The 17,598-nt window shown below is 34.6% G+C and overlaps 1 protein-coding gene across 1 annotated transcript in view; it reads left to right on the plus strand.

Annotated features, from left to right (window-relative positions):
- LOC107551770 (four and a half LIM domains protein 3-like) overlaps window positions 1-16,634 on the plus strand; it is an 18,226-nt gene extending 1,592 nt beyond the window's left edge. Inside the window, exons 2-6 of the mRNA XM_016233493.1 lie at window positions 7,127-7,342; window positions 10,371-10,545; window positions 13,474-13,643; window positions 13,974-14,160; window positions 15,771-16,634. Coding sequence (XP_016088979.1) covers window positions 7,187-7,342; window positions 10,371-10,545; window positions 13,474-13,643; window positions 13,974-14,160; window positions 15,771-15,919 — 837 coding nt within the window. The 5' untranslated portion in view covers window positions 7,127-7,186 and the 3' untranslated portion in view covers window positions 15,920-16,634. The remainder of the gene's footprint in view (window positions 1-7,126; window positions 7,343-10,370; window positions 10,546-13,473; window positions 13,644-13,973; window positions 14,161-15,770) is intronic.
- The last annotated feature ends 964 nt before the right edge of the window (window positions 16,635-17,598 follow it).

The raw sequence follows: 17,598 nt of genomic DNA on the forward strand, positions 1-17,598 counted from the left end.
CCACTTCAAAAGGAGATATTTTATTTAACAGAAATCACTTTTCAAAAACTACAACGAACGACTCGTTTGGACTACAACGCATGTTTTCCGGGATTTGTGATATCACAAATATCGACGAATGGGATGAGACCTGGTTGAGCTGCACTAAAGAAGGCAACGAGTGTTGTCACTATGTCGGAGACGCGCTAGCTTTCCCAAGGCAGACGAACTTATAGTGTTTACAATCATCCAGGTTTAAATCGCGCTCAAATTGATTTGATATTGACGCAATATTTACACTGAAGCTCGCGGGCGGCTATGGTTAGGGGCATGACATTTCCCCAACCAGGCGCCGAGTGCTGCCAATCACAACACACACTGACCCAGCTAACCAATCACAGCACATTTCGTATTTCAGAAGGCGGGCCTTCATTTGATACAGGAACTATTCGAGCCGTTCATGCCAGACCGGGGAGAGAGGTGTTGTAATAATGTAAAATATGTGAAAAAGATTGTGTTTTTCGAACAACCTAGAATGAGAACCTGTTCTAGTACACGCCCAAAACAAAATCAAGACTTTGTAAAAGAGCATAATAGGACCCCTTTAAATTGATTTAAACTTCATAATGTGTTATAAAGTTATTTTGACTCTTTTTCCCGAAAATGCTAGTTCATGGTATTGTTTAGGACTAAAACTTACTGACTTGCTGACAAATGTTGTACTTTTTGGATTTTTTTCCCATTGTAAAATCGCTACTTTCTTCTTTTCTTTCAGTTAGTACAGGTTTTGCATTTGTTTTTGAAATTGATTGCTCGAAAGGCCTCATTGATCTGAGCTTATGCACCAAAGACTGAATCCGTTTGGTGATCATGTACAATAATGAGAGAATTACGATTTAAGAGCAATTTAAGAGGCTGGTCATTTTTGACTAGGAACACCCTTAAACTTCATAATGTGTTATAAAGTTATTTTGACTCTTTTTCCCGAAAATGCTAGTTCATGGTATTGTTTAGGACTAAAACTTACTGACTTGCTGCCAAATGTTGTACTTTTTGGATTTTTTTCCCATTGTAAAATCGCTACTTTCTTCTTTTCTTTCATTTAGTACAGGTTTTGCATTTGTTTTTGAAATTGATTGCTCGAAAGGCCTCATCTGAGCTTATGCACCAAAGACTGAATCCGTTTGGTGATCATGAACAATAATGAGAGAATTACGATTTAAGAGCAATTTAAGAGGCTGGTCATTTTTGACTAGGAACACCAAATTAGGTAATGGATTTTCAGCACAGCACAAGGGTTAAAGTGTTAGCGTAGCTTGATTTAAATGTTGCCATAATTGGAGTGTTTTTGCTGCAGCAAATTCATGTGGTATCTCTTTCTCATGTGGTATCTATCGGCTTTTTGGTAATCTTTTTGTCATGTTGTTTCATTTGAAAATATTTCATTTTGTTTCAATGAAAGAGTTAGAACAATATGATGCCACCGCAGTTTAAACTAGATTTCAATGTGAGTGATAATTGCCCATAAGAAGCTCGAAAAGTATCGAATCGTTCTCTTAATGTTGAAGCATTTGTGAAATGATTTAGTTTGTAGTGTGAAAATCTTTTGAATCCTCATGTAAGTATGAAAAACATGAGTCCAATATATTTAGCACATGGTTGTGTTATCAGTCAAATGTAGTGATGCTGAAAGATGTTTAGTGTCTAAGATCAGTGTAGATGTAAGAGAAAACTTTTTGAGGAATGCTTTCAGAATGCATGCAAGACTGGATAAGGAAAGCAATGCATTCCCTTCTCCTCACATACACTCTTAAAAATAAAGGTGCTTCAAAAGGTTCTTCATGCGATGCCATAGAAGAACCATTTTTGGTTCCACAAAGAACCATTCAGTCAAAGGTTCTTTAAAGACCCATCTCTTTCTTACCTTTCTATAATCTGAAGAACCTTCTTTCGCCACAAAGAACCTTTTGTGAAACAGAAAGGTTCTTCAGATGTTGAAGGTTCTTTATGGAACCATTTAGACAAAAAGGTTCTTCTATGGCATCTTGAAGCACCTTTATTTTTAAGAGTGTAATAAACCTGTCAGGCATTTAAATATGTTTAATAAGCATCATATGATGGCTGTGTTGTTTGCTAAACAGCAGAAGTTGGCTCTAACATGTCCCATGGCAGGAAGACACATTGTTCTTAAGAGTAAACAACCCTCCCAAGATCTCAACCAAGATATTAGATTCAGAATTAAAAGTCTTTACATACCCCAAATTGGTATTTGTTCTCCAGACTGGAATTTACACTTTATCCTGCACAAGTTTTGCTTTAATCACAGTTTGCTTCATTTCCCAGAATTCTTCGTTTTGCAAATCTTTCTCAAATTCCCAGTCTGACTTTTTCAGCTATGAAATTTGTCCGAAATATGGGAATTAATAGCTATACTAACTCTTTAACTGTGGTATTTTTTACTATTTTATTAAGAAATGAAAAAAAATCTTTATAGTTTTCTTAATTACATAGAATTCTTAGTTTTGCCATTCTCACTTTTCCTGCTGTATATTCTAATAAAATGAGTTATTCTCATTTTATTCCCAAACCTACAAATTCACAGACTGAACATCTGTCAGAAATATGGGAAATGCTAAGTTTAACTACAAGTTTACACGCAAGTGGACATTAAGCAATTTTGTGGTACTCTAAATTTGGGCTCATTTTAAAATCCACAAACAACACATTTTAATGTGTGGATGGATTCGTTTAGAATGGCTTTATTGACATTTGGCCCGCAGGTGTTCAATAGCAATAATTTCTTTGGCACATAGACCTCAGGAAACAAATAACTAGAGCGCGCACACACACTTAACCAGCTGGTTAATTTTCCACACACTGAACAATGGGGTTGGAAACTTTTGCAGTTGCTGAACAACATGTATTATGTGCTTCAATAAGTGTGAGTGATTTTGTGTAAAATTAAGGATTTATTATATTTTCACATGGTGCACTGAATAAGCTAGACTTCGGTACATTGAAAACCTGTGGAAACCACATTCAAAGAAAGTTTTTGTTGTTCTAATGTTCGGTTTTACAGACCATTTAGCAGCGTGTTTCTTTGGAGACCTGTGGCTTTGGAAATATATGAGGTGGAACCAGAACAGAGACGCCTTTCCTGGATTTGCCATTGCATGGGGTCTTTGGAAGTCTGTACTGTTTTTGGATGGGCGGCATCACGAATCTAAGATCGTCTTGTTGATAAAGTGTGTGCATGTGGATCGGAAAATATTACTTGTTATGCAAAGTCGTTAATCTGCACTTTGTGGAGGCAGGTTTAATCATGTGGGAAGGCTGTGGAATTTATTTGATTAGTTTTTCACCGATGTTCTGTGTTAGATGGCAGGCTTAGGTAATGGAAAAAGTTATGTAGCATTATTTGGAATGAAATCAGGTTTGATCTTTAGTGGATAAGGTAGATAAAAAGAAGAAGAGGATAAATTTAGATTAAAATGTGATTAAAAACAAGTTTTTGTTGATTGAACATTAGTATATGTCGTTTGGTTTGAAATGCCGTTAAAATCAGATTTTTGTTAATGCGTGTCAGTCTGAATGATGAGATCTGATTTCATGTGGATTTTATTTTTATTTTTTTTTACCATTCACTGTTTGACTGGTTGCAATCAGTTCATATTTAATTAATCATAATTAAGAAAACATTTAGATTAAAATGTGATTAAAAACAAGTTTTTGTTGATTGAACATTAGTATATGTCGTTTGGTTTGAAATGCTGTTAAAATCAGATTTTTGTTAATGCGTGTCAGTCTGAATGATGAGATCTGATTTCATGTGGATTTTATTTTTTTTTATTTTTTTACCATTCACTGTTTGACTGGTTGCAATCAGTTCATATTTAATTAATCATAATTAAGAAAAAGTAGAGTAAAAACTGTCAGTGATTTTCAAACGGTTTTTAGTTGCAGCACTATGAGTCCATAAACTTTTTAAAAATGAGGTCTGTTAAATTTGCCAAGTTTTTTCCATTCGGTCATATTGTGACAGGTAGTACTATGGCTTGGCTCAGATGCTCAGACACTCTTTTGTGAGACGCTGTCTGTTAAAAATTTGACATGTCTAACATAGCGAGACTATGACAGACTCAGACAGTGTAGTGGGAAAGTGTCACCTGTGATCTGAGAACTGGGCTACTTGGAATGATTCCCACATTCCCTTCATCTTTCTGCGTACACTATACATTCCACAACACTTACACATTAGTCTCTCTTCCTTCTGTATGTGTGAGAATTATTTATTATTATTTTTATGGATGAGTTGGACCAGACAGAGAACTGATTTGTGAATTTTTATTTTATTGTATTTAATTATTTATTTGTTTTGTTTTGGACCAGTTAGTGAACTGCTTTAAGTGGGCATTTTGTTTTGTTTTGATTTGTTTTGTTTTGTTTCGTTACGTTACGTTACGTTACGTTACGTTTCGTTTCGTTTCGTTTCGTTTCGTTTTGTTTTGTTTTGTATTGTATTAGTTGAACCAGTTAGTGATAGTGAACTGCTTTAAGTGGTCCAACTTCAAGATCTTGAATCTTGAAAGTGTGCAGTTTTTAATTTATTTAATTTTATTTTTTAATTTTATTTTATGATGTAAGAGTTAGACCAGTTAGTGAACTGCATTAAGTGTGCATTTTATTGAATTTAACTGAAATTAATTTAATCGAATTGAATTGAAGTTGAATTAAATTGAACTGAATTGAACTGAACCGATTTGGACCAGATAGTGAACTGCCTTAAGTATGCATCTGTACTTTATTTTATTTGTTTTTATGAATCAGTTAGACCAGACAGTGAACTACTTTAAGAATGCATCTAATTTCAATTCATTTCATTTCATTGATGAGCTGGACCAGATAGTGTACTGCCTTAAGTGTGCATCCTGTAAACTCCCTCGGTGTTGTTTTATTTTTATGTTACTTTATTTTTGTTTTAAAATTGGTGCATTTTTATTTTATTTGTTGGACTGGATGTTGGAGCAGAACTGCTTTAAGTGTGCATTTTTTTTCTTTTCTTTTTATTATGGATGACTTGTACATGTTTATTTTTTTTCACAATTTATGAATCAGTTGGACCAGATAGTGAACAACTTTAAGTGTGCGTCATACATGTAAACTCTCCTAGTAGTGTTCGGTATAAGTGGGGGTTATTTTATTTTATTTTACTCAAAGGATGAGTTCAGTAGTTGGCTGGTTGATGTCCAGAGTGAGCAGAGCTGGAATCTAGACAAAGAAGTATTTCTAATATACTATATTTATTATTGTGCCACATGGTTTGTCACTACGTGATTCCCATATTTCCATTTGTTATTTTTTTGTGTTAGCTGTGCTGTCTTAACTATTGCAAGACGTGGAAAAGAATATGACAGTGTGTCCAAACATTTGACTGGCAAACCTCTCGATCCTCACGAAGGAATGTTCTGTTGTTTATATCAAGAGTCACTCAGTGTCTTGCACTGCACTGCTATCGTCATTTCTCGACAAAAACAATATGGTTTTGGGGGAATGTGAGCGTGATTCATAACTGCTTCCAGTTTACAGGGCCGTTCGCTCATTTGGGGGTGAGAACAGGATGTGAAAGAGGGGGAGACCGTGCTATCACTGTCATAAAAGGGAGTTCTGATGTTTTCTTACCCCTGGGGAGTTTTACATCTCATTAGATCCGCATGTTCTACAATCAGAACGACTCCCACAAAGAATGCCAGAGCAAAGCAGGAATTACAGTGGGACAAGAGATGCAGGCAGACAAAAACTACACACTTTACGGAGTTTGCCATTTACTTGTTACATTGAATTCATACCGTATGTTGTTAAACATATGGTAAGGGCCATTTAGGTGTTCAACCCTCTTCATTAGAAATTAGTTCCCTCAAAATGAAGGAATTAAATGAAGAGAAGCAGCTTATCTTGTGATAACGACTGGTTAAATGTACATTATTCTGCTTATTTCACAACTACTATATGAATTTAAACAAACAAAGATAAATAAATAAATGGTCATAATAATGTTCATATCAGTATCATTTATTTAATTATATGAGAATTAAATGAGCACATTGTCAGTATTTGTGTGCCAGAGTTTTAGTACAAAATATTGTGTGGGCATCTTTATTTAATTTTATTGATTAATGAGTTGGACCAGATAATGAAATGCTTTAAGTGTGCATCTTTTCATTTTATTGTATTGTATTTCATTTTTAATTTTACTTTATTTTAATTTTATTGTATTTTATTTCATTTAACGCAATTTTATTTCATTTTTAGAGTTTAGTTTTAAGCATTTTATTTTGTGATAATATCTGGATAAATATTGAAATTGAAATAAAAATCACTGATATTTTTCTAATGCACTAAATGAGGGTTCAAATCTGACCAGTGCGTTTGTTAAATAGTTTTATCCAAAAACGCTTTTTTTAAATCCCAGGTGATCTTAAACAGAGTAGTTCATCAATGCATGATTTAGCATGTTGCTAAAAAATAATGCTTGCTTTCATAATTGTTAACCACATGCCTCTGCATTGACTTCGTCCCACCTTATATGTTTTCTCATTGAATTTCCAGTTTTGTTTCTGAAATGCATCACATTACAGAAGTTAAATTGGATTGTGAATGGCATTTCAGTTTGTAGAGAGCAGTTACAGGAGATTTGTTGAGTTTTCAGTGTGGGAATCTGTTTATTCTCACGCTCTGTCCCGGACACACACAGTTATGATCACATATTTAACACACATATAAAATGACCACTTGTTTCCCCACTGGATCCTGATGACTGTCTTATCCATTTAATCAGAGATAGCAGACTAGACTCAGATCCCTAGTGTATCTTTTGGCAGACTCTCTTGCTCTCTGTCTTACTTTCATTCTCTCGACCCACACAGAGTAGGCCTATTTAATTTAAATTTACTCCAGTCATTTAATTAGAAACCTTCAGGCCTACTGTGACGAAAGATTTACCACTGATTACAAATCAAAACAGATTCATCTTTGATTGCAGGCTATATTAATTGCTCTGCATTTCTTTCTGATGTGGCAAGACTCTCTTTAGAACAGCTCACAGCTAATTACTCAATGACAACGTTCTTTAAATCTTGTTTTGCTTTAGGACTAGAGTGCATCTCAATCTGTTGACTGTGCTGTATGAGTCAGAGAGGAGCGGAGCGTCATGTCAGAGCCGTTCGACTGTGACAGCTGTAAGGAGTCTCTGTATGGCAGGAAATACATCCAGGTGGACGACGTTCCCCGCTGCGTCCCCTGTTACGACCGTCTGTACGCAAACACCTGCCAGGAGTGCAAAGAGCTCATCGAACACAACTCACGGGTGAGTGCCATGAGACTCATAAAAGTTTTTTTTTTCGGTTACATTATGATAGATAGATAGATAGATAGATAGATAGATAGATAGATAGATAGATAGATAGAGTACCTTGGAGTAAAACTTTTAATATAAAACTTGGAGTGAATTTTAATATATATATATATAAAAACAAATTATTAATCAGTTATTTTACCTAAATGATCATATAAAATATTAAAGAATATATTATATATTATTGTACTTTTTAAATTTATAAATGATATATATAAATATACAAATATTTTATTTCATGTTTAGATGCACACGTATACACACACACAGACATTTACATTTTTGTAATAATTTATAATAAGAACCTTTGGAGTACGATTTATTTTACCTAGATGATTAACACATTTGATTAAATATATAAAATATTACATTAACAAAATGTGTGTTTATGTGTGTATTAATGAATATACAAATATATTTTAATGAATTAATATTTACTTATTTTATTCAAATCTACAAATATTCATTATGTTAATATATACCAATTATTTAACCTATAATTAAGACATATATATTAGGACATACATACTTTTTTTATTTTTTTTTTATTTACAGTTTACAATTATATATTTTTACCTTGGAGTACCATGGTGGATGAATTTCAGTACTTAGTTTTTCATAGTACCATAATATTGCCATGTGATACCATCACTGTACTATGGAACCTCCACAGTATATATAATTGGGAAGTCGGACTTGTAACCCAAAGGTTGTGGGTTCGAGTCTCGTACTGCCAGGGATTGTAGGTGGGGGGAGTGAATGTACAGCGCTCTCTTCCACCTTCAATACCACGACTGAGGTGCCCTTGAGCAAGGCACCGAACCCCTAGGCCGCAGCAAAAAATTGCACACACACACCTGCTCCAGGTGTGTGTGTGCACTTAGGATGGGTAACCATAGTTGGCCACACGTCACTTCAGTACTTTTAGTATTGACTTGTAATAACATGTTATATTATGGCAATCACTTATTACCCTGGTGTTTTTCATATGGTTTATATCTCATACCAGCAGAGTACTTTTTTAACATGTGTGTGACTTTCAAACTTCCACGGTATTTTTTAAACACTATCGATTGCTTTCCGTCCACTTGTATTATTAAGTGTTTGTGTTCATATATTTTATGATTGTTCTTAAGTGAGTTTACATACAGAGGAATAAATTCACTACACCATTTACAGGTGATGCGAATCATTCGTCATAGATTTGCATCCTCACAGCTGGTCACGGTCACGCGTGACAGAGCAGTGAAGCAGACGGCCAATGAAAACAGAGCAGGCCGCAGACGCCACAGCGCACCGCTCACTGTCTGAGTTATAGATCCACTGGGAGAAATACACACTACATAAATACTAATACTCGCTCGCTCTCTTTCTGTGTTTTCCTTCCTCCTTCTTCATCAGTCATCTGCAGACGTGATGATTTGTGGGTCATTTGGCTAAAAGGACATCATTTATTATCTGACAGGTTTAACGCAGTTTGAACTGCTCTGAATCAATCACATGTGAAGGACTGTTGGGTCTCACAGAGATACTTATCATGGATTGTTTTTTTGAGGTTGAATACAAGCATCAAAATCTCATGTTTAAAAGAGGAGATTTCTGTTTTTTTATTTTGAGTTTTGAGTTTTGGTACAGTAATATAAACGCTTGCAAAACTCTCAAGAAATCTAAATTTTGATTCAGTTTAATTTTTCGAGATGATTCAATGAGATTTAGTTCAGTTCAGTTGTATTTGTTTTGCTTTGAATTAGATTCCATCTAATCCAGTTTGATTCAGTTCGATTCCTTTTTCAATCTTGATTCATTTTGATCTAGTCCAGTTCATTATTGTTCAGTTGGAGTGCCATGTAAATGTAATGAAATTGAATTTGATTCACATCTAATTCATTTTGATTTGATTCAGTTCAGCATTGTTAAATCCTATTATACAGCCCTGTTAATCCAAAGGCAGTGCCAATTTGATTCAGTTTCATTTTGGTTTGAATATGATGTAAATCAATCAGAATCAGTTTGATTCTGTTATATTTATTGTGATTTGAATTCCATCTAATCTAATTTGATTCAGTTTCAATTTGATTCAATTTTGAAATTGATTCTGTTTTATTTGATTTGATCCAAAGCAGTACATTATTGTTAATTTGGAGTACCATGTAAATGTAATTATTTTCAGAACCATAGTATGTGATTTCATTTGATTCGATTTCAGTTTGATTCACATTTGATTCATTTTTGATTTGAATTGATCCAGTTCAGTTTTGCTCAAACCGATTTTATAAGTCAAATATATTATACAATCAAACCTGTTTTATTATTCAAATACAATGCTAATAATACCTTGGAGTACCATGTAAATAAAATGGATGAATTTCAGTATCAAAGTATCTGATTTAAGTTGATTCACATTGTGTATTTTGATTTGATCTGATCCAGTTTGATCCAATGCAGTTTTGATTCAGCATCTGTGAGACACAGCAAACCGTCACTAACATCAACAGATCTGGTGTACATAGAGACGGTGAGATCTGTCAGATCTGATTTCTCACATCTTTACTGGAAGGCCTTGAGTGTGCAAAACACGAGAAGCTTCTGTTCTGTGTTCAGTATTAATAGCCGTCTGATCTTTAAGAGCTTGGATCAGTGGACGGTAGTAAAGCATGTCTTTTTATTGCGGAAAGGTCTCAAACCATTCCTTTCATGGTAGTGGAAATGACAGAGAACAGCAAGATCTGTTTTGCTTCAGCTTCCTGCACAACCAGCTGCGTCAACTCATTTCACCTTTCGTTCAGCTGTGCAGTGACCTTTGGGTCACAGTTTGATTATGTAACTGACTGAATGGAGTAAAATGCACATTTCTATGGACTAACAGGTTCTAGTAGCCTGAAAGTCACAATGGCTAAACTAAATTCAGTTAACCAAGTATTGCATGCTTTTAATGATTAAATGTAATTGATGTATATGTTGCTGTGCTGTCTGTGTTCAGGAGCTGTATTATGAGGACAGGCATTATCACGAACACTGTTTCCGCTGCTCGCGCTGCAGCTGTTCACTGGCGGACGAGCCGTTCACCTGTCAGGAAGACGCCCTGGTGTGTAACAACTGTTACTGCAATGAGTTTTCATCTAAATGTGTGGCCTGTGGGAAGACTGTGATGCCAGGTACAGTTCCTAAACACACATACATATGCTGTTTTACTGTATATACACTACCATTTAAAAGATTAGAGTCTAAATAAATTGTTTTACTCAGCAACTACGCATTTAAATTGACCAAAGTGATAGAAAAGACATTTGTTATGTTACAAAATATTTTTATTTTAATTAAATGGTGTAATTTTGAAATTTATATTCATCAAAGAATCCTGAAAAAAATCACAGTTTCCACCAAAATATTAAGCAGCTCAACTGTTTTCTATGGAAGCGTGTTTCTTCCATGGAATACAACATTTAAAAAGGTAATTGCGACTTTTTATTTCACAATTCTGACTTTTTTCTTTTTTCACAATTATGACTTTTTTTTCTCAGAATTGCAACTTATGTCCTCGCAAATGTGAGTTTATATCTAACAATTCTGAGGGAGGAAAACTGAATTGTGAGATATATACTCAGAATTGCGAGAATGTCTATAAACTCGCAACTGCATGAAATAAACTCACAATTTTGTAAAAAAAAAAAAAGTCGCAATTGTGAAATATAAACTTGGAATTGTAAGTAAAAAAGTGAGAATTGTGTGGTTTAAAAAAAGTTGCAATTGCATTTTATTTTTTTTATTCTGTAGCGGAAATGAACTTCCATAGTTTTCAACATTGATAACAAAAATGTTTCTTGATCATCAAATCAGCATATTAGAATGATTTCTAAAGGATCATGTGACACTGAAGACTTGAGTAATGAGGCTGAAAATTCAGCTTTGCATCACAAGATTAAATTACATTTTAAAATGTATTCTAACAGAAAACTGTTATTTTAAATATGTGAGAATTGTGTGATTTAAAAAAAGTTGCAATTGCATTTTATTTTTTTTATTCTGTAGCGGAAATGAACTTCCATAGTTTTCAACATTGATAACAAAAATGTTTCTTGATCATCAAATCAGCATATTAGATAAAGGATCATGTGACACTGAAGACTGGAGTAATGAGGCTGAAAATTCAGCTTTGCATCACAAGATTAAATTACATTTTAAAATGTATTCTAACAGAAAACTGTTATTTTAAATATTTCACAATATTACTGTTTTTACTATATTTTTAATCAAATAAATGCATGAGACTTCATTCAGACAGATAGATAGATAGATAGATAGATAGATAGATAGATAGATAGATAGATAGATAGATAGATAGATAGATAGATAGATAGATAGATTAAAATAATTTCTTTCAATTGAATTGAATTGCAAACAGACAATCATATTCGCTGTTGTGTGAATGTCTCAAGCATCACAGCTGTCTTGCATGTAACTGATTGTACCAAACTGTACAGACCACAAACATACACACAACAAATATGAACCCTTTCAGGAAATGAAGTTGAAGTGGTTCTCACTCTGCCTGTTAAAGCAGAAACTGAGTTAATGAGTTTTGAATGGGCGTCAGGGTGCGGAGTAGAGATGTGACAGTGTGATTACAGACACGCTCAGCTGAGAAAGAAAGCCTCCGGCCACACTCGCGCACACGCCTGCAGGCCTGACGCCAACACTCGGGCGTTACGTTACCCATAATTACACTCCGCCGCCTGCCTCTGTCTCTCTGGAGTTGTTCGGAGAGAAATAAGAGAGACGGGGAAAGTTCCAAAAGGATAAAATTACAAACTGAAAGTGGCAGATCTCTCCTCCCTCGTTCATTCAAAACAGACCGGCCATCCCAATCCCCCTCTGGGTCATTTTCACGCTCATTCTCAGTCATTATACACAGATCAGGTGAGCCGTTTTCCCACCAAACCTGGATGTTGCATCTGCGGCTTATATATTTCCAGATTCCACATGCATTTTTATTGAAATACCAGCCATTGTGCCATTTCCAGCCTACGATTTTGGCAGGCCTCAAACAGAACTCCCTCGCAGGAGGCTTGTGTAGATCTAGGGCAGTCCAAATGTACACATAGTTGTGTGGTATGACATCATGTATAGCCTTTAGCTTTGTAGTTGCTAGTTGCTTATCAGACATGATCATCACTTAATCGCGATTAATCATTTGACAGCACTAATAGGCCTATATATATATTTATATACATATATATTAATTGCGAATTTTTATCTCACAATTCGGACTTTCTCGCGATTGTGAGATTACATCTCGCAATCTGACTTTTTTTCTCAGAATTGAAACTTTTTATCTCACAATTTCCACTAATGAGCTCACAATTGGGACTTTATATCATGCAATTCTGAGGAAAAAAATAGAATTAGAGATATAAACTCGCAATTGCAGAAAATGTACAATTGTGTGAAAAAAGTCAGAATTGTGAGATTTAAAAAAAAAAGTTTCTGTAGCAGAAATGGGCTTCCATGGTTTTTAACACTGATAATAATAAATGTTTTTTGAGCAGCAAATCATTATATTAGAATAATTTTTGAAGGATATTGTGACACTGAAGACTGGAGTAATGGAGAAAAATGCAGCTTTGCCTCACAGGAATAAATACAATTTTTACAAAATATTCAAACAGAAAAAATGTAAACACTGTAATGTACTTTTGAAAATGGAAAAATATTAATATTAAAAATAAAAATATAAAAAATATGAATGACTCATCTTTTAGTCATTTTTAGCTACTTATTTCTCAGTACAAATATCAAAAAATGTTTGCAACAATATCTTTTAAATTGAGATGGATGGTTGTTTTTGTTTGTTTTCTTTTAATTGGTTTTAACTTGTTTTTTCTTGTTCATCTTGTTTTATCAAATTTGTCTTGTATCAAAAATGTTAAGATATTTTAACTACAGAATAAGACAAAAATACACGTTAAGAATTTTTTTGAAGAGCTCCCATTAGTTCAATGCTTTGCTTAATGTAGACAATGTCTTCTCAATGTAGACAATGTGTTTAACAGTTTGTTTTATATGAAATGATTTCGATCTCTCAGGCTCCAAGCAGCTGGAGTACGGAGGCTGCGTGTGGCACGAGGAATGCTTTGTTTGCTGTGGTTGTGAGCAGCCCATTGGCGCCCAGTCGTTCATCCCAGATAAGAGCAAGTACTACTGCGTGCCCTGTTACGAGGGACGATTCTCCCCACGCTGCGCCCACTGCAAACAGGTGAGATGAATACTGTCAAGAAAGGTTCTTTAGTGGCATTGATGGTTCCATGAAGAACCTTTAAAAAAGATTCTTTATAGTGGAAAAAGTTTCTTTAGATCATTATAATGTTCTTAATAAATGGTTCTTTTAAGAACTATTTAATGACATTTCCAAAAATGGTTATATCACTGCAAAAACCCTCTTTTGGAGCCATTATATTTAAGAGTGCAAACTGCACATATCATAATATTAATCTAAATATTGAGTATGTTTGCGCTTATTCCATTTCCAATCAATAAATCATATGCCAGTGAATTAAAGTGTTTTTGTTGGTCTTCTCTCTTACAGATCTTGGTTCAGGGTGGTGTTACATATAGAGACGAACCCTGGCATAAAGAATGTTTCTTGTGTACGGGTTGTAAAGTGCAGCTCGCCGGACAGCCTTTCACGACGCAGGGTGAAGATCCATATTGTGTGAAGTGCTTCAGCAACCTGTACGCCCAAAAATGCTCCGCCTGCGACAAACCCATCACAGGTCAGTGAAGAGCAAGACTGCTCTTCATTACCAGTCTCTACAGCTGCTAACAGAAACGCTTTGTCAGAAACAAGAGACAGTTGTCACATAAACAGGGTCATGTGTTTGGAAGCAGATGGTTCCTTCACAATCTTGAGTCAGTCTGAAATAGTGTTGCTTGTTTGTTGGGAACCCAAGAGTCTAAATCCACCGGGTTGTGAACTATGAGTCAAGACGGGGTCAAATATCTAGACTGTTTATGTGTTTTATTATCTTACAGTCATACTAACCTCAAAGCAAGTTCTGAAAAAGTTGTTTGTCATTAAAGAGATTTTTTATTTACTTTCCCTTATTTCATACCAAACTCATATAATTTTGTATTTTCTGTAGAACACAAAAGGAAATGTTATGCAGAATGTTCACGCTGCTCTTTTGCATATAATGAAAGTGAATGGGGACCGGGACAGCCAAGCTCCAAAAGTAACTAAAAAACACTGTAAAAGAACTATAAAAGTAGTCAAACAAAAGCTGTATGAGTTCAGAAAAATCTAAAATATAATATACAGGTCGTATATACACAGTTTTTTGTTTGTTTGTTTGTGTTTCCATTTATGGCGCTCAACGCCCCAGTCCCCATTTGCTTTCATTTTATCGTTCAGAACATTCTGTCAAATAACTTTTGTGTTACAAAGAAAGTAAGGTTTGGAATGACACTTGAGTAATACATTTTTGGTTAACTACACTGTAAGAAAAAAATCCTTAGAAAAACAGAAAAGGAACTTGTAATTTTTTTGCCAGGATATTATTCAATATATCAACAAACTGAATTTAAATAATGAGTACATCATAAAACCCTCTTCCAAACTGTGTTTTGCCTTACCCTATCACTATAGTACGACTATAATAATTAGTTATATTTTTAAATTGAAAATTGCATGCTTTCATCATTCGTCCTTGCCCGTTTACATCATATCTGTAAATAAAGGAAATAAGGAAAGGCTACTATACTACTACTGTATATGCAGCGGAAGTAACGAAGCCACAACAGCTGAAGCTCGAACCAAAAACAGCGACAGTAGGCCTACCCGTAATAAAACACGAATCAACATCTTTTGCTGTGTATTGGCTAGGTTCACAAAACAATGTTAATATGTTGGTATAATGCCAATCTCTAAACCAGTTACTACTTTGGTCTATTTTCCTATAAATGGCCACGCTGAGTTATAGTTTCTTTCAATGTTATCTGATATGAAAAAAAATCGTTATTCGGCCTTGTGAACGTTGTCAGCATTGCCAAACATAGCTGCTTACTTGCTCATATCCAGATATCCGTCTTTTTCACTCCGTTGAGAGAGTTTTGATGTTGTTAGTGAAATTCACAGAGATAAGGTGATCATCTGTAACCATAAGAACACTAGATTCATCTGCGCAAAATATGGATAAAACATAGATGAATAATCAATATGGAAAATTGACATTAATACAGTACATTGTGCCCTATTTCTACTGACTTTTATTAGCGTGTAACCATTTCAATCTTTAGAAACAGTTTAAACCATGTTTAATCATGTTGTTTTAGAGATTGTAGAGACCACACATCACAAAGAAATACCTCTGAATCTTTTCCTCAGGTTTTGGAGAAGGGAAGTACATCTCGTTTGAGGAGCGTCAGTGGCATCAGCCGTGTTTTAAGTGCTCTGAGTGTTCGGTGTCTCTGGTTGGAGCAGGATTCTTCCCCGACGGAACAAAGATTCTCTGCAAAAGCTGCAATGCCAAATAACCCACAAATGCTTCTTTTAAATGTGCTAAAGCTGATTGTGAACAGACCTTTGTGTAATATAAATACAATATGAAACATTAAATGTATAATGTACATGAAAGTTTTGGTGTTGCATTCTCCCAAATCTGGATGTTAAGAATCTCTAAACTAGAAGGACATGTTTGATCAGGTTGAAGCATTTTATGGTTTAAATTATGAACTCAAATCATTTGAACCAAGCAAGCGTACATGCCAAAGGCTCAGATTCCTGAGATGTTGTTTTTGTCATTAGTCTTTTGAATTTACATTTGAGTAATTTCCATGTGTTTGCATAAACGTCAGGCCTTTTAAATTCCCTCCAACAGCAACATTCCTCAACAAAATTTACATTTGAATGAAACACTGACCCAAATGATTGTTAATATGTGAATGCATGCATTCAACGAGACTTTAAGCTTAAGGACTGAATCATGTAATGATGCATATTGACAGAATATGTTGTTGGATAAACAGTGAATTATTTGAATGCACCAATGCATGCTTTTAATAATTCTCACATGAAATATTCACATATTAATTCCTATTTATGTTGCTTTCAAAAGAATATTTTTGATGATTTTTACAGACGCTTGATGCATTTTTGCACATGAATGCCTTCTGTAAAACTGCACCTGCTGTTGCATTTCCTTTCATTAAAATGTGTGTAACGTATATATGAGAACTTTCAAATATCATTTAAGGGTTCAGTCAGATTATGTTTTCCAAAAAGCATGTATTTAACTAACTAATTACATTTCTGTGATAAAAGATGTATAGGTTAAATTAATCTGGCATATATCATGCCACCCTAACATTGCACTTTCTGTCTCCTATGGACAAGTCCTCCATGTGAAGTGAATTCTAATAATTGCTTTTAGTTATGCTTGACTTTAAATCTCGTGTGAAACATTTATTTTTACTTCACTCTTTGCCCCTTTACCAGATGTAAAATTTCTGACAAATGTTTTTCCCAAATAAGGGCACGCAGCACTAAAAAAATCACGATGGAACATTTCCTAAAATGATTGATGCCAGAAGGTTTCTCACCGCAGGAAGTCGAAGCACAAAGAGCAGGAAGTACAGGTGGTACCTTAGTGTGGATGTAGTGGTCCTAGCAGCTCAGTACTTGAACAATGTCACACCAATCACTGTGATCAGATTTTCCACACACATCCAGTGGAAAATATGGGCTGATGGAGACTGTGATCCTTAAAAGGTGCGATCATTACTCTGCATTAGATACAAAATATCAGATCAAGTGTCTGTACCTACTCTTAAATGCTTTTGTCTTCACTAACTCCACATTTCTTCTTTATTTTTGCTCAATATCTTTTAATAATCTGATGATTCTGTGTTTTTTAGTGGATATATGAACCTAGTTCACCTCAAGTTCACACAGGTGTCTAGCAGGTGTAGAGAATCACATTAACACTAACTAGAAAACACTAATTCTATCGTTTTATTATTTAAAACAAATGCAGCTTGGTTTGATATTTTGTTATATAATGCTATGACAATCATATAATTTTTAAGAGTACAAATGGCCTATTTTACCTCAAGAGGTCCAGAAACAAAAATATGAGGATGAAAAACATGAGCAGACATAATCTTTCCAACCTTCTTTAAAAACATGAATCTGTAGCCGTTAGTTAAAAAAAATT

Source organism: Sinocyclocheilus grahami, unplaced genomic scaffold (genome assembly GCF_001515645.1).
Source record: "Sinocyclocheilus grahami isolate Dianchi unplaced genomic scaffold, SAMN03320097.WGS_v1.1 scaffold432.1, whole genome shotgun sequence".
NCBI classification, from domain to species: Eukaryota; Metazoa; Chordata; class Actinopteri; order Cypriniformes; family Cyprinidae; genus Sinocyclocheilus; species Sinocyclocheilus grahami.